This window comes from Electrona antarctica (genome assembly GCF_951216825.1).
Source record: "Electrona antarctica genome assembly, chromosome: 9".
In the NCBI taxonomy this organism is placed as follows: Eukaryota; Metazoa; Chordata; class Actinopteri; order Myctophiformes; family Myctophidae; genus Electrona; species Electrona antarctica.
In genome coordinates, this window is record NC_136790.1 from 32,684,638 (window position 1) to 32,710,992 (window position 26,355).

A 26,355-nucleotide genomic window follows, 5' to 3' on the forward strand; every position below is an offset into this window, starting at 1 on the left:
GACAGATTGACCAGCGCATTTTTTTTGTGCACACTGCCAGTGGGTTAATTTAGCACCTCCACTATTTTATTTTAACAACGTGGAGCCAGCCAGAGCCGTTTAGAAGAGGGTCTGTCGGTCTGTGTTCGTTTTTGACCTAATCTCGAAAAGCGCTTGAGCATCAGTACCACATTTCGTGCAGTGCACACCGACTGCCAAATGCCAATAGACTATTTAGTAGGTTACAACATATCCACTAATAATTGTTTTCACGTTATAGGCCTACCTACTTTTTGGAAATGGAATGGGCTCTGATCGGAACCGTGCCCAAATTTGGAGTCATTTAATGTCACAGACCTACCGGTATGTCAGACAGAGCAGAGGACTGACGTCACGCTGGCCACATTAAGTCTGATTGGACTTCATTGAAGCCACGCTGTTGCCATGTGGATCCCATTTATATTTTATGTATTGTCAGACGAAACAGTAAGAGGAATTTGGAAATGGTGTTCTATAAAAACAAACCGTAACACATCGATTAAGATTATTTAAAATAATATTTGTGGAAGCTGGGTGCACACAAAAGTCTTGTTGATATGTTTCAAATAACAAATACACCTACCCTTTTATTATTTACTAGACCACCCACCAACTATATTTGGAATTACAGATGGAGCTACTTGTAATGGTGGACCAAGTTACACTCTTAAAATCATAGAACCTCTACTCCTGTGATTCTGAATGTTTTCATTTGATGGTTCGTGGCCAAATACATATTAAATTGGGAGTCCTTGATATTACATAGTTTTGAGAACCACTGAGCAGTTTGTGTCGACATATGTTCACAGAACAGGAATATTATTATCATAATGCGGCATTCTTATTCGGAATAAGGTAGATATTTTTCTGAGCAGGAACAGTGCAAATAAAATGAATAGTTTGGATGTGAATTATTCACCATTGAATATTTTCCATTTGTTATTCATCACTCCTCCAGTGTCTCCAGTATCCAGATAATCAGCTTGTAAAAGCTAAGTGATGAATGCCAGGCATGCACGGTCTCTGATTAAATAATATTAAGTCCAGGCACTGATAACTAAATTCAATCGCATTTATTTATTTTGTACAAAATGAGACAAGTTTTCCATAGAAACTGTACAATTCAGTAAACATAACATGCCAAGACAAAAGTTTTTAATAGTATAATAAACCAGGGATTAAATCCACTATACTTATATACAAATCATAATTTATGTAACTCTCCAACAAAATATTTCTCCATTACAGTTAACTAATCGTGATGACAAGGATGACAATCCGATAACACTTAGTGATCTAACATAGAACGAAGGGTCCATGATACATGTATGTGTTTTGAACCCACCAATAATGTTTTCAAAGGCCATGCCACCCTTTGGCTGGTTACTTGGAAGTGACGTCCGCCAGTCTGTTTGCATTATGTAATTAGCTAAAGACAAGTGAAGAAAACAGGTGATAAACTATTCTGTCCACCATATCTTGCCAACAGCATACTGTACATGTCAATGTGCTGCTCAGTGCGGGCACTTGCTCAGCCACGTGCTGTCGGCGCGCCTCCCTTGTTGTCACGTGGTGAGAAAACTCACAGCGATGGGACCGTTGTGGACATACATACATACATACATACATACATACATACGTACGTACGTCCATGATGGGTCGCGGGGAAGAACCTTCAACTGAACTTTTCATGCAGTTCAAGGTTCAACTGCCATCGATATACATCAACTTGTCTCTGGATTCACGAGTTCCTCAAGAGTTCTCACAGGTGAATTTAGTGAAGGGGAGCTGTAGACAAGACGATCAAGACAATGGCTCCATCCGGGTAGGAGAACAGCACCTGAAGGTGTTGGGCCATTTGTGGGTTAGGCGTGTGGGGTTACTCCATTTCAGTGAAGCGGGCAAACATGGCTTTACGGACAGCATCTTTGTATGTGTCTGAGGCGGCAAGGGTGTAATTGCTGCCTTTGGTTCCCAGACCAGATCCCTTCGTCCTCATCTGTGCCTGGGGGATAAAATAATAACATATTGACAATCATTCTTATTCCCACTTTCACATGTTGACAACATAAGTCATACCATTTTAAATACGCATGTATAAATTGACAAATAATCTATTAACAACTTTAACCCTGGTGTTCTGTGCATGTCATTAGGGGTGTGATGATAGGAGTAACTCAACATACAATGTCTGTGTAACTGAATAAGAAAAAAGACCTTTTCACGGGGGGAGTTACAGTGCGGAGCTCAATAATTACATTCCAGCATAAACGACTGGCTTGTAATATGAATTAGGTTATGGTTTTACCCAGATGCCAAAGGTGAAAACATTAGAATGATCGATTTAATAACAATGTCTATTCAAACAACGGTTCCCTTTTAAACGTCAGTGGCTGTTTGGTACGATTATATTACTGCACTAGAGACCAGCGGGTGGCGGATTTAGCCGCGGTTGCCGCGGGTGAACCGCAGTTTAGGGTGGATTAGGGTCAATTCAATATATTATAAATTAATATCGGATAAACCGCGGGTGAAATAATGCTGGAAATAATAAATGAATGGCAGCCATCTATCTATAGGCTTTATAACTTTTAAAACGGAAATAAATTAATGATATCATTATCTATCTATAGTCTTATAATATATTTTTTAAAAGGCACAAAATCTCAGCATGCGTGCGTTAGTAGTATTTTAATATTTTCCATCAGGCACAAATTAGACGCCTATATTGGCTAAGAAGGACCACAACAACGAGTGGGCTGCTAGCTGCTAGGCTAACAGGCAGCTGAGAGTATGAAAGAAACTTACAACTAACTGAAACAGAAGGGAAGAATATAAGTTTGGCGTGGGACTCGGTGCCATATGGGACTGCATGGGAGCGAGGGCTGGATATATGCCACATGAAAAGACGTTCGTTGCGATGTGCGAACGTGACTGACTGAACGGACGGCAGCCTTGTTGCCATGGAAATGGGAATATACAACCGTAACTTTGGTGAACTGTCGGCAGTGGTGAGTGACACAACTTATAAATAGCCGATCTACAAGCTCACAACGCGTCGCAGCGAGCCAGCGACGCGTTGTGAGCTTGTAGATTGGCTATCCCTGCAGCGGATTTCGGGTGGTTGCGGATATATAAATTGGATTAATTAATGAATGCGGTCGGATAACGGGCGGATCATTAATATGTACGGGCGGATTAGGGTGACAAAAAAGCTCATCCGCAGTTCTCTATACTGCACCATATTCCATTTATTTGTATTACCTTATGAAGCACAGAGCAATGTTTTTAAGCAAGCATATGGAAAAAGGAGTTGCAAGGAAATGTAAAGTAGACGGCAAGGATTGTAATAATCTCCGCCAGCCAGCCAGCACATCTTTTTCTGCTGTGTTTATCCTCTTCAAATAGTGCAGCATGTTTGAAAGTTCTCTCTGACTGAGATAGGATGATCAGTATCTGAGCACAGCTGTCAGTGGTTTTGTGTCTCGAGTTTGCACACGAGGGGAATCCATGAATACCAACAAAGTCACCCTTTTACCAACTTGCACCAGGCGTACAACCAGTGGAACTGCTCAGCCTGGTATTCTAAAGTAACCTAAGTAAATTATGCTTAAACTGTTAATCCTAACCTTATTCCTAACCTTAATCCCAGTAAAACTATGCCTAACCCTAAACTTAATTCTAACCTTATTCTCAGTAAAACTAAATAAAGAATACAAAAACTGCCACACCGAGCGGTTGGCAGAAAAAAACGAGGGCAAATTGGATTATGTGCGACGGTACCCGTTACCGAATCCATATTAGAGAGATCACCTGCTTGTTGTAATATAATATATATATATTTGATGACATAATAGATACTTGATAACATAATGTAGATACTTGATAAGATGTCGCAAGAGGAAGTACGACAATATATCAATCACAGTATCATTTCTTTGTCCCTATAAAAATAGCAACAGCTCAAAACACGTTGCATCGTGATGCGTTGTAATCTAATATTGGCTAATTGTTTCCTTTAGGCAATGTGTTCTATATGGTATTGTTTTTTGCCGTTAGTATTTTAGCATTTTTTTGTTATTGATTGTACAGCACTTTGGTTCAACACTGTTGTTTAAATGTGCTCTATAAACAAAGTGGATTGGATTTATTGGTGATTAATTGCTTAATTTGCTTACCTCAATAGGTGCAGTAATGCCTTGTTGGTTACGGCCAAGACCTTTGCCCTCCTTCCAGCCCATTGCCTGCAACATCTTGTTTCCGATGTTGTCGCTGTTAAGGCCATCTTTGGTAGGCTGTTCATAGTTGCTGCAGGGTCACACAGGAAGTGCAAAATTATTAGCCAATTGAAAAGACAATAATTCCAGACAAAGACAGAAAGAACAGCACAAATATACTGTCATTGAAACAAACAAATCAATATACCAGAGAAACTTACACAACTGGTACTGGTGCTGCTGAAAATTTCTTCTTTTTAGGTACGGGAGGTTCAGGGATGCCGTATTTCTCTCTCCTCTCTGCAGCCCTGTCTCTGTATTTCATCTACACACAAGAGAGTGAACACTTTAATGTCCTGCTTTAGGTCATTTCAAATCACTGTAATAAGATACACAGACAGTTAACAGTATTAGCTGGAAGTCTTTATATCGATTAAGGCAAACCTCAGTTTCTTTTCTCTCTAGCTCCTCCAGCTCGGCCTCGCTGAGACTGGACCTGCGCAGTACCTCCAGGTTTTGCTGGAATGGAGAAAGGGCAAGTTAGGACAGATGCAGCAATAACCTGTGAGCAACACTGCCCTCTAGAGCTCATTAGGTTATGTGCAGTCAAATCAGTGTTCATTTCAAAGGTATTTAACTTAAAATATTGAAGCAAGCAACTTAAAAAGCCTGCATAGATGTTACAATGACCTACCCCAGACATATTTTAGATATTTGATATTCATTTTACTAGACCCCCTCCTATAGACATCTTATCCATCTATAAATGCACCAAGTCTCTGAAGGTCTGTCTGTGTGTAATCCACATTAACTCGAGAACCGTCCCCACCGACTTCAAATTGGTCGAGTCGGTCGGACCCACGGTTGTCCAGAAGCCCCAAAAGGCCCCTGCCTGGGGTCCATATATGGAGCTGGCCTGTTCTGACCTCACAACACTCCATATTTGGGCATGCCTGACAGAACTCCACAAGCTGGGTGGGGCATTCATTTCCAACTTGCATCATTCCAAGTAGGCCAGTGCCCACACCCCACAGGTGCCTCTCTAGTATCTATAAATGTGCCACGTCTCTGTGTACATCTGTATTCCATGTAACTTGAGAACCGTACATCCCACAGACTTCAAATTTGACACACACGTTCCACACCACCACAGGGAGTGCAGTGCCTGGCCCGTCCAGACCAGCACAAAAGCCTCTGCCCAGGCTCTGGACAGGGCCCCTGCCCAGGGCCCAAATTAGCCAATTGATCACACCTGATCACCCCTAGATCTCCATATATGGAGCTGGCTTGTTCTGACATCACAATGATGTTCTGACATCATAGACTCCATATGTGAGCATGCCTGACAACTTGCATCGTTCCAACTGGCATCCCTCTTGTCAATTTAACATCAAACTCCATTTTAACCATGGACTGGTTGAAAACATACTCGGGCATTAGGACGACAATATCAGTAGGACAATGTCATTCACAACACGTCCCATCGCTTGTGGCTATTTGTGCTATTTTTACCATTTCAGAAAATGTAAGCCTATGACAAGCCCAAAAGGTATCTAAAGTGGAGTATACAAATGAAAAGAAATGGACCCTTCAATCTTTATACTCCCAAGTTAGATGAACACTGATAATGTCAATTTTACCGTGTACGTCCAAGTACTTTACCTTGTGCAGGTCTGAGAGCTGCTGGTGACGTAATAAAGCCTCTTTGTTGGGGAACTGTCTTCTACACAACAAACAGGCCATCTTCTTCCAGTCTGTCATCTTATCCTGGAAGTCGTCACTGGCGCTCTCTGATTCCGTTGCTCCCTCCTCTGGGTCACTGTCACCGCTGTATGCTGCCACAAGACCACACTGACCACCACCATGCAAGGACAGGGCAACACGGTCAGTATAGGACACCGTTTCTCAACATCAGGTCAGGTTACCACCAGGGGACAAACATGTACACTTTTACGGGTTTGCGGCAAATCCAAGACCGTGCAAATGGAAACACATGGACCATTTTGCATGCGCTCAGAGTTATATAAGCAAGACTGTTGACTCACATCGCATTTCCAATGCTTCTGCCATACACAGTCTGTACAACAGAAGTGTTGAACATCTAAAGAAACTAGTGGACACCCACCTCCTTCCTCCACTTCTGTTTCATCTTTTATTTTAACTGACAAACAGGTGACAACTTCCGTTCAGTTTCAGGAGGTGCGCGTGTAGTTACAGACTATGTAGCATTCAGAGATTGTGGAATTATTACAGAATCTGTGGCCTAATGCATATCAAAGGGAAAAATGGAAACTGTTGAGAATCACTGGTACTAGTACACAGAACACTCACAGTTCTATTGCATTATGCAGCAGCACTGTCAGTGTGCTGACAAAGACCAGACAAAGAGCAGCGCACATTACATTACTGAAGTCCCTGCATTGGTTTTCCTGCTGGCACCAGAATAATTTTTTAATATCCTTTTAAAATCAATGGAAATACACCAGGCGACCCGACTACTCATCTGTGATGCTTTTTAGGTTATGTGCCCACCCTTATATCGTCTGACACTGGTCTCTTAACTCAATGTTTTATAAAGTGGGGTCCGGCCACGCCCAGTCGTTTCCACAGGTTCCCCAGCTAAATTGTTAGGAAATGGACCCTTACAGGTCCGTAACACAGATTTACAGGTTCCATTTGTAAGCACTCAAGAGTTAAGGGGTCTGAGGCCAAATGTTTGTGAAAAAACTGGGGGAACTGTTCAAAAATGTCATGGAGAAGCAGCTTTTAGCTATTTTATAGGCTTGTGAAACAGTAATACCACTCAAAGACAATGGCACAGGTCATGTTTACAGCATTCTACATGCTGACTAATGTTTTTGCCCTCTAGTGGCCGTTATTGTGTATAATAGCAAATTGTTGAAATGTTTGCTTGTTCTTCCTATCATATTACTGATGTCTTTATCACTGTTACAATGCTGCCACAATGTCAGAGGAGCCAAACAAAAATAAATGTACTCTACCTGTACACAAGACGTATCGCTAAAGACCATATGGACAAGGCTAGCTTGAACCTGGCTTGACCATAACTAAGATAATATGGCAACGGCTTGTTCTTTTTTCCAAAAAATATCAAGTTCTCACCTTGGACGAATTTGCAGAAGTAGTTGGTGGCTCTTCTTCAGAAGATTTGAGCGTCTCTGGCATGAGTCTTTCAAGGGCTGCTGCTTGCTGCAAAACAAAATGTATTCAAGTCATTGAGTCCATCTCTGCTTTGAAATCACTGAAGAACAGTTTATAAAAAAAACAATTAACAGGTCTCAGTATATTCATTAATACCTTCTTTTCAAAGAGTGTTGTGAAGCCAGCGTCGGCAGCCGCTGCCTCTTTCTTCTCCTCTTGACTAACAGGCTGGAAGCTACTCCTGAAGTTCTCCTTCTGCTTGTTCAGACCCTTCGCCCATCGCTCCATGTCTTTAGCGATCTGAAGGAAACAAATTATGAATCCTCAATACCACCTTCTAGAACAGCTCACACGGTCTCACCGAAAAGTCATGACTACCATGACTTTTCGAATACATTTATCTATTATTGATTTCATTTCATTGTCTCCGTTTTGCTGTACCTGCTGAGCAGTTTTGCTCTTGGGTTTTTCTTTTTTATCCTTGCCATCTTTAGTTTCTTTGCCCGTTGATGTGGCCGCTGCGTTGTCACTCCCAGTGCCAGCAGCTTCGGCCGGGACATACGTCTGCTTCTCGCTGTCCCAGTACAGATACTGCTGAGTCTGGGGGTTGTAGTAGTACTGAAAGTAATAAAATGCACTGTGTTAATTCAAACTTATCTTCACCAATAATGCTTGTAATGTAGTCTGCACTTCAAATCAAAACCTGTGGAATACTACCAAGCAAGTCTCAATTCTCTCAACGGTCAACAGACATTGGTGAGACAATCAGATAAATATGGCGAGCTAGTTTTAAAGGCCTCATATCAAGTTGACATCAAAGGCGTTCCCAAAAAAATACATAACATTTAATATGCAATACAATTTTGGGCATCCTAGCTTTATCTCTCTCTCAGCTAAGGAGTGCCTAGCCTGAAGACCTCTTGTGTACATGTTGATGTTTGGCTGTGTCTTACATGCGAGTTGGAGTCATAGTAGAAGCCAGTTTGGGGGTCATAGTAGTAACCAGAGGACTCATCATACTGATAGGTGGACGTATCAGGTACAGCTGTCGATCATTCAAAAAACAACATGTCAGGCATTATTGGACAAAAAGTACAAAAATGAAACGTCACATCAAAACTATTGACTACATTCACACAGCAGCCATTTTGCTCTCACGTCCTATTTGCTCATTGGGAAGAAATGTTACCCCGGCTGGGTGGCACTTGACCTAAGTGCAAAACGGCAGCCATGTGAATATGGTGGATGGTCCACTCCATTAATTTGTGAAGATTAACAATGCTACCACAAAGAAAGAATTCAGAGGCACAGTGACATGACATCAGAACATGTTTTAAAAACAAGCGCACACATACCACCGTTGTCAGCAGTCTGACCCAACGATGCCAATGTGATGGTAGCTGTGGAAAATAGTGAAGGCATGGGCGACTGCTGGGCGACTTGCAGAGCCTGCAAGTTAGAATTATGGGATAGTTTGATTATGTGGAAATTTAGCACATTTTAGTCAACATTTTTAACCATTTGAGAAAATATCTAATAAAGAAATGGTGCCAAAGCCAATGCATGTGTTACCTGGACACCAGGCTGGCCGATGATGTGGGTTTGGTAGACTAGCCCACCTGGGGCTGCTGAGAGAAGGAAAGCAAGAAATCTGTAAGAAACCTAATAATAGAACACATGCACCACATACGATACTGAGGAACATGTTTACAAATGTTCTCCATTTCTGAAAAGCCATTTCTTTTATCATGTCGTTGCTGTTGGGCAGAAACCACCTGTCTCCATATTTCAATGTTTTTGTTTTCGTAAATTAATGCCCTACTTTCTCATACAAGAGTCTCGCACAAATGTAGAGAAAATAGCACATGTACAAGCTCACTTGCAGATCGCCTGTTTTCACTAATTTAAAACGTTTTTAAAATAAAAAAAGGAACGGTTTTCGACATACAAGGTTTGCACCTGACAGCAACGATGTCTGGCCAGTAATAGGCACAATATCAAGCATAACTAACATAACATAACAAATGATCATCATGTGAGCATCCACACAGATGTTGTCGCTACAGCTGTAGTGGACAGTGCCATTCACTTAAGTTTTCACTTTTCACAACATTCTCCTTATAGTTATGGTGCTTGATGTGTAACTGCCCTTTTAGTTGTTGTGTCTCTTACCTCCCAGTATCCCGTTGCCCTGGGAAGCATCTGCTACCATCCCTGGCTGATGATAGGCCTGGTACTCCTGACAACAAAATATATCCCGTGTTTGTCTTAACATGTCAAGAGATTTGTCTTGTAAAACCATCGAAACAAGGTCAAATTGTCAATATATTGTCCACTATAAAGTAATTTTCTGCGAAAATAGGCAAACATTTAGCAGAAACAGAGATTTGGTGTAGAAGGAAAGAAAGGAGGGGAACTAGTATAGACCCCTGAGGCCAAGTATAAGTTTAAGTGTTTAAAGCAACAACAAAAACAGTTTTAGTTTGATCCACTTTCCTCCACTTACCTGTGACCAGGGAGAATAGCCTTCCTGCAGGTAACTGTACTCTGACTGCTGTGTCTCTGCACCATGCTGTGGCTAGGGGTAAAATGACACACTCAGTAAGCATTTGCTAAGATGGGAGACAAATCCAAATTGTTTCTACATACTGATATTTGTGTGTAGAAATGGAACCATTGTACACTCGTAGGGCTGTCACGATTACAAATTTCATTTGCCGATTAATTGTGTATTTACTTGCAAATTTGTATTTGTGTTTGCATTTTAGGCATCATAAATCACAAATTGCACAGGGTAGATTTTGGTTCCTATTCCTAACTAGTCTTGCGTTGTCATACTGTTGCCTCTCACAATTTTCAAATGCTTGCGTCATACAGTCTGGAGCAATGGAAGCTCTATCCTGAGTAAGCGATAAAGTGGAAGTGGAGCCTCCTCCCCACTTCCGTTTTGTCTTTACAGTCACGCAGATTTATCCCAATATAAATATAAATCATCTAACCATATATAGCTTGCTGCTTAGCAGAAATGGAAATAAAAAATAACCTCTAAAGATATTTTTGTGTAAAGGAAGTAGAGGTTGCACGATGCAAAAAAACGTTTTATTGAAAGACCAACTTTTCGGCAAACATTATGCCGTCTTCAGTATATGAATATATTTTTGTGAACGGAAATGAGAAACAGATTACTCAGATTTCAGGAGGTGTAGTTTCAGACTCTATATAGCATTCGGAGATTGTAGTTGTCCGACTATGCGAGTCTAATTCCTAACGATCACTCATGTAGCTAGGGACCCTGTTAACACTTTAAGCGGCCAGGGTTATTTAATCCATTACATTCATGCGCCCAGTCGATTTATAAACACGGACCCCTTTTCCGGACGGACGGGCGGAAGTGGTTGATGTGTGTGTAGCAGCTAACAATAGCCACACCACCAGCGAGTTATGAACGTTTTAAGATTTTCGTTTTCATCAGCTAAACAGGGGGGGGAGTTTTTCGATGACGTCTCACTCTTGCGCGTCACCGAGGAGAGCCCAGCAGGCGCGCTTGGGCTATACAGTCATGCGATCTGTTCTCGTATCAATAAACTTCGTCTTTTGGACAATACTTTGTCCTGAGCGTCGGGCGTTACTAATAGAAAGGACAAAGAACTTCGTCCTGGGCGTTCAGGGTGTTAACCTCTTTTGGTGTTACAGATTATGCATCATAGTTTGGTTGGAGAAAGTAAGGCCTACTAGTGTACCTGACTGGAGGACCACTGGGCAGCAGCGATGGCTGTGCTGGCCACTGAGAAGGCACTGACACGATTACCGTCAGGTAGCAAGAGGTCCCTGAAAGAATCAAAGAGATATAGGATATGTAAAGTTATTTCAATACTGTTTAAAAAGAATGTTCCAACTGAAATGTATGGCAGCGTCCACACCACAACTATAATGACAACCATAGTCATGGACATATGTTTGGATCACATTCAACGTAGAAGAATTGAAAGCCATTCGAAATCCATCTGACATGTGGGATGCAATCTGTCACTGTCAGTTTTGTTATTAATGTAGTAGATGCTAACACTAGCTCTGGGCTATTAAACTGTCATTACCTCTGGTAGGGTAACACTACCTGACCTCCTTATGATTAATAATAAGACAGGTTATCCATACATCCTATTGCATACGTCTTTCAGCACTCTGTCCACCTCTCTGTGTGGGCTCCGACACAGCTGGACTGCACAGCACCTTTACTGCTAGTTTACAGAACGTATAGTCAGCTTGTATGCTCACATAATTTTAGTTATAGTGCTAAATGTGAATGGTGCTTAATTCTAGCCATTACTAGAGATTGCCCCTAGCTTCCACACATTTTGTGTAGGCTACATATGTTTATGCAGTGCATACTTAGATTTCATTGTATATTTTTAAATGTCATTCACTACAAGGGCAGCTGCAGCCAAGTAGGTAAGGAGACCTCCGGGGAATGGGAAGGTCACCGGATGGCCCCCCGGCCTGTACAGTCTATGTGTCCCTGAACAAGACACTTAGCCACCAACTGCTCCGCGAGTGCTGTATTAATAGCACCCACTGTTCTTAATAGTTTGTATGGATAGATGAGAGGACAAATTTCAAGTATGTGCATCATTACTGAGAAAAGTCTGACTGAAAAGCCAGTTGCTGTAGCTCCGGGATTCGGCCACTTGGTATTGCCATCCAGAATTGGGGGCCGCCTGGACAAAATGGCCCATCTTTGACCTACTTCTGAACATCGTATACAAATGTTACGGTAGTCCAGAGTCCCTATAGATGTGTTTAGGTAAAGACAGGCTGGTAAACTAAATAAATAATACTGCTGTGAAACATTTAAAATTTGTTTTTTGGACAGCTGTGCCAAATTTAACACAGAAGCACATTCCTGATCTGTTGATCAGTTTGCATTTATGTGTACGGTCATATTTTTAAAACTAAGGTCATGTGGACATTTATATTTAAACACCCATTTAGAAAAATACCCATATATGTGTGGTCAAGACCTGATTCACCCTACACTCCGTCATACATCACAAACCAAACAGAAGTGGCACAGAGAAAACACGCACTTCCTGGCACTCTTGGCGTAGTCCACACCGATGGTTTTACCGTCCAGCTTCAGTGGTGGCTGTAGTCCCTGCAGAATGGTGAGCAGCTGGGACGCCTCCTGTTTAAAAGACAGAGGGACAATTCTTCTATTAGACATCTCACATTTAAAGTGACATGAAAACAGGCTTAAATGAGAGGAAGAAAAAGCGGTAGTGAATGGCAGTACTAGTACTATGAAAACTGAAAAGGTCAATTGAGTCCAATTAAGAATTTTACAGTATGTAGTTGGCTGTTGGCATAAGCAAATCACATCACTTGAAGATAATCAGGAGCATTAATATAATTTAAGAATATATAGAAAAACGTATATTGTATGCGCATATAATAGAATATATTGTACCAGAGGGGAGGAAAGCTGCACAAAGGCAAAGCCTCTGTTTTGGCCTGTCTGCTTGTCCTTGATGAGGCGGACGTTGTTAGCGGACAGATTAGCATACGGCGCCAGGGCAGCCATGACGGCCTCCACTGCGGTCAGGGCAGAAATGTTCCTCAAGATGATCGCTACAGAGAACGAAGACCATAATTAATGTGTATATTCACATGATTACACAACCATGAGTAACTTTTATCCATCGTTACGTGAAGTCTATACAGTAATGAATTCCTTACTGTCACCATAGAAGTCTAGACTGGTCTGGCCTTCTGTTGGTCCAGTGGCAATGCTGGCCTCACACTCTGTTGAGAGAAGGACAGAAAGGAAACAGGGACGTTATTATAACTCCCGAAATGGAGTCGAATTAAACCGGGAGAAAGGGACACACTGTCAAAACCCAAGTCAACTCTAATTTAGCATTTGACCTGGTCTATCTTGGATGTGATCTATTGTGTGTTATTTCCATTATCGTTTTGCCTTTAGGCAAAACAAAATGTGTGTGCCATTTGCCATATGTAGTTCCTAGATATGACAGATTAGTATTTATGGGCCTCTACAGCTTGTGGCAACAGGAAATTGCGAGCTGCATTTCAGCACTGCGCCACAGGCTGTCCGGGTGGCTGCAGTTAGAGGCCTCTGGCTTGATGAACTACTTACCAGCTTTGGCTGCTCCACACCTGAAGCACTTCAGCCTCCTCCGGAAATTGTACAGGCCACACTGCAAGTAACCGTTCAAATCATTTTTTTATTGATTACACAGCTACTAAGGCCCTGAACAGTGCTGCCTTAGATTACGCGCAATATAACCATACTTACCTGTGAAAAAACCTTAACCTTTACCACTTGTGCCTGCTTACATGCCCATTTGTAGGGTTTTAAAAATAAATCTACTCAACAGTATAGGGATGCACAATGTTGAAATTTTGGCCTATATCTATTAACGGATTAATTGCATGGTCACATCAATCGATGGCGATATTGCAATACAAGATTCCAGTAGGGTTTATTGCTATACAGTAACTGTGATTCTGAGTGCATGCAGAGTTCTAAAACACATGGTGAATTCGTATTATCTGATTATTAGGCCTACTAATCAATAAACCTAATGTTGTAAAGTCTTAAAGCTGCTATAAGCAATAATATGTCAAAAGTGACCTTTTTTCGTATTCAGACAGCCAGCAATGGGTAAAACGCTCCCAAAAAAGATTTAGTCTCTGTGACACATCTAGACACATCTTTTCAACCGGGGTTTTTTTTCGACCAATGACAAAGCTTCTAGGAACATCTTTGAATGCAGATTGTGGCCCCTAGATGTGTCACAGAGACTACATTTTTTGGGAGCGTTTTACTCATTGCTGGCCGTCTGAAAAAAACAAAACAAAAAACAATTTTGACATATTGCTTATAGCAGCTTTAACATTCATTTTTTACTTAATATTTTTTTTGCTTTGTTTGCTTTTACAGTATTTGTTCTACAGGCAGAATCTTTTGAAAGCTTCCCAAGACAACATTGATTGAATCTACAGCCTTCAATCATCACAAAAAGCTTTTTACAGTTTTTCATTCAACATAATTACAACATAAAATATTGGCTAAAGATATGTGGATTATATTGCAGATACCGATATCGCATTTTTAAGTAAACATCGGTTAATACTGATGAGATACATTATTAATTGTGCATCCCTAGGACATTGTACAAAGATAATAAAGGCCTGCCATTTGAGGGAGTTTGTTGTGGATACGGTGGCCAGAACGTTAACTTACAGTGTTGCAGAGCCAGTCTTCATATTTGTTCCGGGGGTGACTGTACAGCATGTCCACACTTTTGCCACTGATGGTCAGCCGTTTCTGCAAGAGGACGACAACAATTACTCAACATTTTCATGGCTGGAGTGGATCTCACCAATAGAGCAAGCAGTGTTGGAAGGGAGAGAAGGGGGGCAGGGACCCTCCCGACAGGTGCTTGATGTGTATGTGAGCATGATGGTGTAGACAGGGCTTTTCTTAATGTGTTTGGGACCCGAGTGCCCAGACAGAGCTGGAGCAGTGTGTGTAATGTGACCCTGATAAGACAATTTTTACTGCTTTCTCTAAAGTCACATTTCCACTGCATGGTACCAGCTCAACTCAACTCGACTCTACTCACTTTGCTTTGTTTCCCACTGCAGATAGGAGTGCTAAGTAATGTATGTAGTGTAGTGTCCAAGACAAACTGCTAACATTTTAGGAATGAGGTAGGCCTGGCCATGCAATTGTTCATTCATGATTCATTAACATTCATTCATCCATTTACTATAAGTTTGTCAACAGTATTTGGGAGCATCCATGAAGGGGGAGTCCTTTGACTCTCTCTCATCTATCAGTAGTCTGCAGTGTATTCATGTCAACTTTTGTAGGTACCAGGTACTTTCACCTAATAGAAAACCCTAAAAGAGACGAGTAGAGTCGAGTCCAGTGGAGCCAGTACCATACAGTGGAAAGAGACAAAACCAGGGATTGAATTCCCACACCCAATATCAAGGGGAAAAATATGTCCTATTCACAGTATTATTTATAGACAAAGATAACAACCAAAAACCCCCAACAAAACAAAAATAAAATAAAACGAGCTCCTGCCAGTTGGAATTAAACTGAATAGAAGTTCCACTCTAAAATGTTAACTGGTAATTTCTCTAAGGGCCACATTTAAAAGGTTGGAAAATAAAATATGTTCCTGGCCTGTATTACTGCATGGTTTAAATGGGTAACTAAACTGATAGCAACAAGGCTGTGCATATAACTGTAAAATCCAGTAAACATATCTTATATCTCTCAGGATTATTTTTTTATATATAGTTTTTCTTTTTGTAAACAGAGATGTGATCTGTATAAACTCCACACTCCCTTGATACTTCTTTTTTTTGGTTGCATTTTTTGTTATCGTTCCAGATCCCCAAGACCAAAAACTAGACTTGGCGATTATGAAGCAACCTGATTGGTCTCCATCCATCGGGTAGCATCTTGCAAGTGATAAAAGTCCACGAAGGCGAAACCACGGCTTATACCTAGGGACAGCATTCAAATATAGACGGGAGGCGTGTTAGTCAGAGTCCATGGGCAATATTATGCAAACTGTCACAAACTGCTTCACGACCCAGGCCCTGTTTAGTAAAACGGGCCATTTAGGAGTTTTACCACAGCAAAAAAGAAAAGAAACATAAATTCCTGAATGCCACAGCAAGAACCACATTCAACCAAAAAGTGTGACTCCCGGCATTTTTACTTTCTCCAAATAGAAATATCCCTGCTCCTCTCACTTACCTCTTAGATCCACATTTAAATGTTACATTTCTTATGTTTTCTTTAAGCCAGTTCATGAAAAGTAATTCTCAGTTGCTATGGCAAAACGGGTCTGAAAACGGAAGCAGATTGGCCCTATGGTCAAAGACTGGGGGAAGGAATGGCCCTATGGTACACGTGGTTCTCACCTGTCTTCTTTTTCATCAGCCTGACATCCACTGGCTGGGGGCCTTCCAGCTGGTCCATGGCAGCTCGAATCTAAAACATAAGACAAACATTAAAGTTAGACCTGTAAATAAATCAAATGCAACTGACAAGTAGTTTCTCAAACCAGACAATTAATCCACAATCTTTGAATGTTACTTAAGAGTCTCTGAAGTAACTACAGCTCCTGAAAGCCGTGCACATTAAGCTTTAACATATATTTTCTTTTACCTTTCCATTATGCTCGGTTCATTGTGCAACTGGTATCACAGTTCCCTCTATTATTTACCTTGTTGTTTATTGCCCATAATTCATGTGTAACTTTGTATATTCTGATTATCCGCAATCGCTTAGTCGCTCTGGATAAGAGCATCTGCTAAACGCCTTAAATTGTAAATATCTATTAGTGATCTAGAAAGCCTTACATCATCCTCTGTGGCGTGAAGTGACAGACCCCAGAGCATGATGGTCTTGCTCTTCTTGTCTTCCCCTTGCTCTCTCCTGTAATCTTGCTCGGGGTAGTCTCCATCAGAGTGATAACCATCTTCTGATCGATCGCTATTCCGCCGTTTCCTCCCTCGTGGCTGTGGGCACTGGTCAATGAATCAACATGTAATCAAAACAAAGCTATACAAACAACTACACATGATGCCACTGGGCCTGTCACAATTATTACATAATGGCATATTGGAGATAATCGACACTCTTTCAAACATACATTTAAAACAGATCCACAAGCTCAGGACGATGCTGTGAGCTTGTCTCATTATTAAATATCTCAGTCACTTTTTTTGTTATATTTCAGTTATTTGCCATCTCTGCCCAGTGCAATTTTTACACAGAAATTTAATTTTTACATGTTCAATGTCAAAAACAAAAACAAATCACAGGCTTAATGATTAGTGATATTATTCCCAGTGATATTACCTCCGGACTGTCTCTGCTGCTGCGGCGTTCTCCTTCGTGGCGGTCACTTCGCCTGTCCGGTCTGTCCTCTCCTGAGCGGCGTGAGTCGTGACTGCGTTCCTGGTCCCTGTCGCGTCTCTCGCGCCGCTCTGAGTCATCATGTGACTGGTCAGAGGAGCCATACCTGCCAGTACGTTCAGTGCGGCCAAGCCTATTTACAATAAAACAGCACTTAGGTCACTGAGGCCACATGTCTCATTATCAAGATATAGGAAGGTAAAGGTAAAACAAAACAAAGCTGTACCACCAAAGTAAATCATATCTACTCATCACAGTGCATCTCAACAATACAATGTAATAGAATGCATTTATTATTTATTTTTGGCTGAAAATGTAGTAAGAGTAAGACATCTGAAAAGTGTAAACATTGTCTCGTGTCTCCAGTCTTGGTTTGTTTTAACCCCCTGACTACTACTAAGAACAGGCTAAACAGGATGAGGCCTCAAGGCTGGAGCGCACGTACACACAAACACACGCACGCAAATGTCTCTAAAACATGATGTTACCAAAGACTAAATTAAATTATCCTATAGGCTACCTCGCACTTGTTTAACAACAAACCAGTTAAGAATGGGGTGAAAACATTGCAAATTATGCACACTTGATCCTGCAAAGTTAAGGGCTAATTTGCAACGTATTTTTATTTATGTATCATCATTATTATTATTATTATTATTATTATTATGTAATAACATATTAAGACATAACTGACGACCTAGTGAAAAACTATTATTTACATAGCCTATCATGAAACAAAATGGCACTGTATTGGCAAAAATGTAGCACTCTCTCAAGTCACTCACCGCTTATCAGCGCCCATTTCTTGTTACTGGAAGATAGCCGAAACCGAAACCTTTTAGAAAGAAACGATGTAGTATATTCATCAAATACCACTGCTTCCTCAATCCTCACACTGTAAAAACGCAACAGATAAATTACACAAAACTGTTCAATGGAGGGTCTCATTCCCAGTAAATACATCGTATCAAAACGACATAATAAAGCAAATTACGCACTGAGAAACTGTAACTCTGCTTAACATGCATTAAAGACTGACTAAAAACTCACCGCTCTGGTTTTAGTTATTTATAAAAACAGTACTATGTTGTGTAGATGTTATCTGTTTAATGTTCCTCGACAACTCTATTCACAAACAACGCAACAACTGGAGCTTCTTCGTCCCAAGATGCATTGCATTGGAAGTGTGGCGAGGTGCAGGATGGGTAATTCAACTCATCCAGTGGAATTTTGGTAACACATGGCGGCCATCTTACCTGGGTACATTGTTTATTTTAATTTATGTGTCACATGATTCACATCACATGATTATACAGTGTTTCTCATCTTTATTGTCCAATTGTTATTGTATTTTAGAACTTTTTTGAACTGTTAAAAACATAATGCTTACAACAGCAGTTATATGGGTGGGCCATAACTAGGGTCCAAATGCTTCTATGATTCTGCCCTGCAGGGCAGAATCATAGAAGCATTAGGCGGGCTATGGACCAGAGCTAGGTGGGCCAATACAATAATACGTTAAACTTTTCCCCATGGAATGGAACTTGCCATCACATGATGATCCAACACATTTTAATGACGTTTTGTTCAAACTCAGTCTTGGTCTTTGTTCTTGCACACAAATTAAACCCATCCAGCAATTCCCAACCTGTGGGTCGTGAAGATATTGCAAGTGGGCCCCAAAATAATTTGCAAAACACAAAGATTTTATCATTTTCATTGTGATACAGAAAAAAAAGGAACTCAAAGTACACCTATACTACATTAGTTTTATAGTTCAAAGTTGGAACACAATTGATCATCAAAATGAACTTGCTCAATTCAGATGTTAAGTGGCTAGCTACAGAAACTGATCCAGAAGGTTGGGAAGCACTGGCGTAGAGCAAGCAATAACACCAGACACACAACAAAATAATAATTTTGATCCGACTTGATATTCACTTTATGAAACATGGTCATGGTTATTACAATATTTTAATCCTTAAACATTTTCATCACCAAACAATTCAATGTACAAGCCAGTCCATAATAAAGACAACTACAAACACAGCTACTTGATCAACTTAGCACACAGGAATGTTATCCTTTCGTTGTGTTATTGACACCGCAGATGTTATACAGACAAGAAAGGTGGTCAGTGAATTGTGCTGATGCCAGATCCATTAGTGACCTGCACAAAATTATTTTGAACAAAAACTAGAGCAAATTGTCACTGTCAGGCGGAAACCATTTTTTTATTTCACAAATTAATATCCTATAGCCTACTTTGTCGCATGAGTGTTGCGTGAATTTAGTGGAAAATAACCGATCTACAAGCTCACAGTGCATCCTAATACAATGCACTACAATGTGTATGAGCATGTAGATCAGATATTCTCTGTTGGTTTAGCAATGTCAAACCAATGAAAAGTACTAACAATAGCTTGTGGCTAATAATCCCTACATTGGATCAGCTGTTCTTTTGTCCATTTCCTAAAAAAATACCGTTTCCACCCGATGGCGACAAAACAGTAACAGGTGGTGTTTGAGTGACTGGTACCCATGTCACACACAAATGGCTGTACACAGTAGAAATGTGTCATGGGTCAAATAATACACAAAAAACATATACAGTATGCATTTTCACTCTTATCAAGTCCATGATGGATGAAATGGAATCAAGCAAAGACGAGGAAGAGAGGAGTACGGAAGAACAGAAAGGGAAAGAGGATGATGGAAAGGAAACATATGAGTAGAATATGGAGGTCAATGAAGGCTTAGACAAGTGGATTAATGTGGAGAATTGTGTCCTTCAGTGAGGTTTGGCATGAGGTTGATGATATATACCACATATTATAAAATTATCCACATGTATGGTCCCACAAAGAAGGGTCAGATCCATCACAGTAATAACCCAGAAGTCCAGGGGGTCATGGGGGAGGCGGTGGCTTCATGGTAGATCCACAACAAAGGACAACTTCTAGGTTAAAGTCTCGCCTTTCGTCACCTATAAGAAAAAGACAAATTCAGATTTTGTTAATGACATAACATTTAACATACACATAGCATTGCCAGTATAGACTGCCTTGTTATGTAAGATACTTCTATAGAAAACAGTCTGCACTCAAAAAGTGAATTTTATTTGAATGTTTTTTATTTACCGCAGAAGCACTCATGACAAACGGACGTGTTTCGGGTACTCTGGCCCTGACTAGGTGGACACCCGTCTGTCCTTCTCTTAGGCCTTTTTTACATGGCGACCATCTCCAGATAAAACGTCAAAGTCCCGTTGCGTTCTCATTTTTTATTGACCCTTTACACGAGAACGCACACTTAATGAAAACGCTATGTCGCTAGGTGGCGGTAACGGGCTGCCAAATAGACCAGTCACCCACGTACAAGAAGAAGAACCCCTTCACGCAACCCTATCAGGGTTTTGCTTCCAGAACACAACGTGGTTGTGGCCGTCGCTCGCTGCCTGCTTTCTACTAAGGCCTGACTCACACCTTCGCATCTAGCATACAACATTGTTGGATGCTAGATGCATGAGACTTATTGACTGATGCAAGCTCACAATGCATTTCCAATGGGAGTCACATGGTTTGACACAACATTTGTGTTGTACGGCTTTCGGCTGTGTTTCGACTGCCCCCCACCCCCTCATACAACACAAATGTTGTGTCAAACCATGTGACTCCCATTGGAAATGCATTGTGAGCTTGCATCAGTCAATAAGTCTCATGCATCAGCCATACATCAATCCGTTGTAAAGGTGTGAGTCAGGCCTAATGCATCGAGGTGACAGACAGGCTGTCAGGCAGCACAGAGCATGCAGGCAGATCGCGCCACGGATGGTATATATTTTATAATACATTAGCCGTACATAAACGAAGGCTTGTTCAGGAACGCCATTATATCATATATGGCTCTGCATCAATGTAATAAACATATGCGCTGTGAGCCATGATGTCATAAGTTTTGCGGATTCACCGTTTTGCCTGTTTACACGGAGAAGGGATAAAACAGCGTTCTCAAAGATTTCCACTCTGGAAGGTGGTTTCACTTTGTTGCGTTTTCACCTCCTGAAAACACCATTCTCGTCTAAAGGGACCCCAGCAAACGATACTTTATTGTGCCGTTTTCTATGAACACCATTCTCGTGTAAAGACCACCTTAATCTATTGACAGTAGAGCACGTTCAGTTCTGGACTTTTGTCCCCTAATATTTGGATATGCAAGATACTTACCCTGGCTTCAATGTACTCGATCCTCCTCTCCAACGCCGTCAACTTCTCATTGAGGGTTGCTAGACGGGACCGACAGGACATATCTGTGTGTGCAAGAAACCCAAAGACAAAGATTTTATTTGTCACATGTATGAGCACTGAAATGGTGCAGCAGACTCCACAGTCCACACTGTTTTACAGTGTTTATATAAGTAGCCAGGCAATTAAAAATAGAAAATAAGGTGGTGAGGAAGAATTTAGGTAGTACTGGTAGAATTATGTCCTATGTGTTATGGTGTTCACCAGCGGCAAGGTGTAGCCTTTATGATATAGTCATATCTCCTCATATGTCCAAAACATACTTTTCAGGATTCAAATTCAAAAGTAGCACATCTACAAGCTCAAAACGCATCACCTTGCGCCAAATGTCAAACTGGCAGATCTGCTACTTTTGTATGTAGTGTGATCAAGCAGTAGGGACTAGGATTTAATTCACAAAAAAACAGACCTGGTACCTATTTTGCTTGTGTACTGTACACAAGCAGCTTCTTTCTTATCTTGAGTATAATTTAGTAGGCCTATGGTCTGATCATTGTGTACACTGTACAAGGCAGAACTACTAGAACTATGTACTTGAGAAAAATAGTGGATGAATAAAGGATAAAGGATATATAATTAGAATTACATTCTTGTGGAATAACAAACTCCACAGAACGTAGTGAATCAGGCTGGGATCCAGGCTAAATAATATACAGAGCATCATTGACTTCACTAAAGTAAATATGCAACTTTATGCAGACATCGTTAATCAAAATGAATTAGGCCAAACATTCAGTAAATAATACAGTTCCTGTATGAACTGTTATGCCATTGATGGGGCCTGTGATTTATCAGTAATGGCGATCAAAAACACTAGCATAATGCGACATGGCGATCATTTAACATACATTCGTCACATTATTTCAAGCATGTCTGACCAAAACACGAGCAGTTCACTTTGCAGCTAAACCATGCCATATCTTATCTTAGAGTTAACAATACACCGAAGCTAAATGGGCTAACACACAGTAATGTCTGACTGGGGAGTGGCCGTAGAAATAGCATTACAAATGCTATCTTAGCATTATCATGCACATCACCGTGTCTGAATCAGATGGACAGGATTTTTACTTCACAGGTTTTCATTACCAAATGAATTCAGAAAGTCGGCGATCTTCTTGATGCTGCTGGTTATAACCTCTATGTACTCTCGATTAGCCCAGTCTTGGTGGATTTCTCTCTGGACGGGGTCTTCTTGGCCAGCCATTTTTGTTTGTGTTCTGTGTTGGGAGAATTGTCGCGTTTGGTTTAGCCTACAGATACAGTACAACTAGGCTCAGTAGGCTGGTTCCTATTTACTGGTCGGTGCTCATATCCCGTCCAGAACCCGCCTACTGCATTCCAGAGCGGGCACAGACCAGGCACAGACCGTTGTCGTATCCGTTTCTGTTCTAGACCGGATGTACAACCCGCAAAGGGAATTCAGAATCGGCGGTGTTGCAAACAGCACTGTGGCTGGGCATCAACTTTCCTGAATGTAATATTTTGTTTTGTTTCTAAATTTGTACAAAAAAACCCCACATACCGGTATGTAGCTGGGACAAAACGTATCATTATACAACGGTATATATTGGTTGTATAAATATATAACCCTTTTAAAGGTTACAAAGGTTGTATTACAACATTTATAACCGTTTAATAAATGCCTGGTTAAGCATGTTATCTGGATCACTATTTGACTATTTGTCAGTCAATTACATGTTGAAACACTTGAAGTCAGAAAAGCACACACATTCCTCAAGTACTATAGACCAGTACTTCAGCAGGTGCCTTGTGAGTAACCTAGCCTAATAATACAACCAGTATTTTCCCCCTTTTTTGGCAAGCTAAACATAGTAATCTTCTACAAGTTTATTTATTTAAATTATTTTCCATTAGACAATTATTTCCAGGCTCATTGCTCAATCAATGTCACGACCCCTCCCAATGTAGACCTATACAGCAGTGTCTGCACTATACACAAACACACTATGCCTGACTCAAGGTCATGTCAAGGGAAAGGTTGTAGATACCTATCTTATTGATGTTGCAAGAATATGACTGATGTTGAGAATATTTCCATCTGGTTATGATTCTTAATGCAAAAATGAAAAATGCACAATTAAAATATTATCTGCTAAAAGCCTTAATCTATATTGAACTTCCCTATGGTTATAAGGTTTACTAATAATTTTAGACAACTCAGAGATATCTAGTTACAACAAGGGTGTGACTATCTTGGACCCCTGATTTGAACAGTGTTTGTGTTGGTGCTGATCGGAGCAATGGTGCACCCACCATCGACCAACAGCAATTTGAATATAGTATATACAACAAACAAAATAACAATGCATATAATGAAGTGTTTATTTTCCCTTTCAAGATATTTGTGACAGTCACATAATACACATTAGGTTCAGACATTTACATCATCATCAGAACCCTCCCCAGACAAAGCATTTCAAGGAGTGTCTTCATTTAGTAAACAGGCTGAACTGTAGTGCATGTCACAAAACCTGATAAAATGCTAATATAGTAGCAAACGTGCATTTACAGATATATAATACAGACAAATTAAATTGTTTAGGCTAGTGGTTCTCAAAGTGGGGACCAGAGACCCCCAGGGGTCCTTGAGCATGTTACAGAGAGAGTCCCCAGTAAAATTAATGACTATATATTTAGGATTAAAATCATTTTAACCCTATATACTTTGGCTATTTGAAGACAGCCAGCAAATCTACAAGCTCACAGCTATGGCATGTTGCATTGTGACGTGTTGTGAACAATTTTGTGGAGAAAAAATAAGAGAACACACAAATCTTCTCTTAGTCCCTGGCACAAGACCATTTCAGATGGGGGACCGTGGCCAAATACATCAAAAATCTTTGAGAACCACTGGTCTGGGCACTTGTGCTCCTCTTTGGCTGTATTTTACAATGGTGTCATTTGGACCCTCTTTAGGAGCTTTTTAATGTCTGCCTCGATGTCACTGGTGAGAAACTTCCGGCTGTAGCGCTTGTAGGGTTCCCCGTCAGGACCGACCAGGAACTTCTCAAAGTTCCAGGAGATGTCATTCCTCTGGATTGGACTCCACATGATGAATTTGGGGTCCCCCATGAGAGCCAAGGGGTCATCACTGGGGAATGGCAGCTTCTCTTTCAAATAGACAAACAGGGGGTGGGTGCCTTTTCCATTCACATCCAATTTTTCAAGGAGTTGGAACTTTGGCTCAAAACCATTGCCCGGACGGACATACTTCAAGGATCTGAGTATTTCGTCATTCTTGCAATTTTCCTGTTCACAAAGAAAGAACAGAATCAGTTTATTACACACAGACTGAATTTATCTTCACAGTAAATCCTACTTAAATAATACATGCTTAAGTTATGCTTAGCCAGTTTACATATTTTGAAACCGATATTTAGGTTTTGAGATTGTACATCTTAGTTAGAGCATTGTTTCCATAGATAGACTGTAGAAAATAGATTGTTTCCCAACGTATGGTCAGGGGGGCACCAAGGGTCCAAATGGATCGCTGTCAGAGTTAAAATAACACTGATGATCAGGTCTAAACCGGTAAACTGGTCAACAAAAACACCTTGAAGACCCTAACAGGAGCCCTCGTACAAGGTTTCTTCGACTATGCATGCACCTCTTGGTACCCCCATCTAAAATGCACTATTTTAATCATTAAATAAAATAAATCCAACCAGATCGGCGCAGGCAAAACCCGGAAATGCCGTAGTAGAAGAAATGACTCCCACACCGGTAAATTCAGGGTACATTGCGTTATTAAAATGGCACGAAGTGCATTTTAGAGAGAAGCTGGGGACCTGAGACGCTTCCCAGCTACGAGAATAGCCTTTTACCAAGGTCTAGCAGGCTTTGTTTCGGTGAGTAGTTACGTCGTTTTGTTTATTTGCTGGGATTTGAAAACCCGCGCACGGGAGTGAGAATATCACTAGAGGGCTTGCGGAAGGGACTTCCACAGGTCAGAGAGAGACTCGCTGTAAGCACTGGACCAGGGCTACTAGTACCAAGCAGCCAGCCAGGTTCCTTGAATCAATTCAAAACCTAAATCTAAGATCGTTTGCTAAACGTATAGGCCTACTAGTAATTTAGTGTAAAATAATGTACTGTAGGCCTACCTGATGTCCAAACTGATTGCAGGGGACCCCCAGGACAACCAGTCCGTGCGCGGCGTAGCGCGCATGGAGGTCGTTCATCTGGGCATAATCCCTGCTTGTTGTTCCTCAGAGGGAGGCGACATTCTCTATGAGGACAACTTTTCCTTGTAGAGCTGATAACTTCAGGGTTTCTCCAGACAAGAGTTTAGCGGTGAGATCGTAAAACCTTTTCACGCTTCCAGCCATGTTGTTGTTGTGCGAGTCCACTCCAACAAATTAACTGGAAATAGACGGCCGTGTGATGTGTTTCAGATTATGAGTTAGCTGCAACTGAAAATAAGAGATACTGTGTTATCTACCGGATTCTTAAACGGTTAAGTCCAACCCACAGTGAAACTAACAGTAGGCGGGCTAGCCCCATATGTGCCGTAGGGAGAGGGCACATATGGGGCTATAGGCGGGCCTACTGAGCCAGTTTAGCCAGTTTAGAATCATCAGTCGTTCAAGATAAGAAGTTGATATTTGCCTTGTCATAACGACACGCTGTTGTAGGTAGGCCTACTTACTTTACTTACTTTACT

General features: G+C 41.0%; 3 protein-coding genes across 5 annotated transcripts; all 3 read right to left on the reverse strand.

Annotated features, from left to right (window-relative positions):
- Positions 1-1,069: 1,069 nt before the first annotated feature.
- Positions 1,070-18,561, reverse strand: rbm5 (RNA binding motif protein 5). 3 transcript variants are annotated; one of them, XM_079509278.1, is made up of 25 exons: positions 18,415-18,561; positions 18,150-18,199; positions 17,308-17,497; positions 16,806-16,964; positions 16,365-16,434; positions 15,868-15,941; positions 14,662-14,745; positions 13,552-13,612; positions 13,131-13,196; positions 12,862-13,022; positions 12,482-12,579; positions 11,138-11,225; positions 9,904-9,975; positions 9,570-9,636; positions 8,970-9,025; positions 8,753-8,846; positions 8,351-8,442; positions 7,839-8,015; positions 7,554-7,697; positions 7,359-7,445; positions 5,898-6,086; positions 4,680-4,754; positions 4,457-4,560; positions 4,197-4,326; positions 1,070-2,023 (listed from the first exon to the last, which is right to left on the reverse strand). In XM_079509278.1, the coding sequence occupies exons 2-25, from the start codon at positions 18,164-18,166 to the stop codon at positions 1,898-1,900; spliced, it is 2,481 nt and encodes an 826-aa protein (XP_079365404.1). In that variant the 5' UTR covers positions 18,167-18,199; positions 18,415-18,561; the 3' UTR covers positions 1,070-1,897. The 3 variants fall into 3 exon arrangements, with proteins under 3 accessions (XP_079365404.1, XP_079365402.1, XP_079365403.1); XM_079509276.1 differs by having other exon boundaries at positions 16,806-16,973; XM_079509277.1 differs by having other exon boundaries at positions 16,806-16,973; positions 18,150-18,259; positions 18,415-18,557.
- A 758-nt stretch (positions 18,562-19,319) lies between these two features.
- brk1 (BRICK1 subunit of SCAR/WAVE actin nucleating complex) lies at positions 19,320-23,010 on the reverse strand. The gene is made up of 3 exons (XM_079511389.1): positions 22,758-23,010; positions 21,591-21,673; positions 19,320-20,350 (listed from the first exon to the last, which is right to left on the reverse strand). Exons 1-3 carry the CDS (start codon positions 22,873-22,875, stop codon positions 20,324-20,326), a joined length of 228 nt encoding a protein of 75 aa, XP_079367515.1. The 5' UTR covers positions 22,876-23,010; the 3' UTR covers positions 19,320-20,323.
- Positions 23,011-24,000: 990 nt separating this feature from the next.
- Positions 24,001-26,128, reverse strand: gpx1a (glutathione peroxidase 1a). Its single transcript, XM_079509616.1, has 2 exons — positions 25,796-26,128; positions 24,001-24,941 (listed from the first exon to the last, which is right to left on the reverse strand). Exons 1-2 carry the CDS (start codon positions 26,018-26,020, stop codon positions 24,579-24,581), a joined length of 588 nt encoding a protein of 195 aa, XP_079365742.1. The 5' UTR covers positions 26,021-26,128; the 3' UTR covers positions 24,001-24,578.
- Between the last annotated feature and the right edge of the window lie 227 nt (positions 26,129-26,355).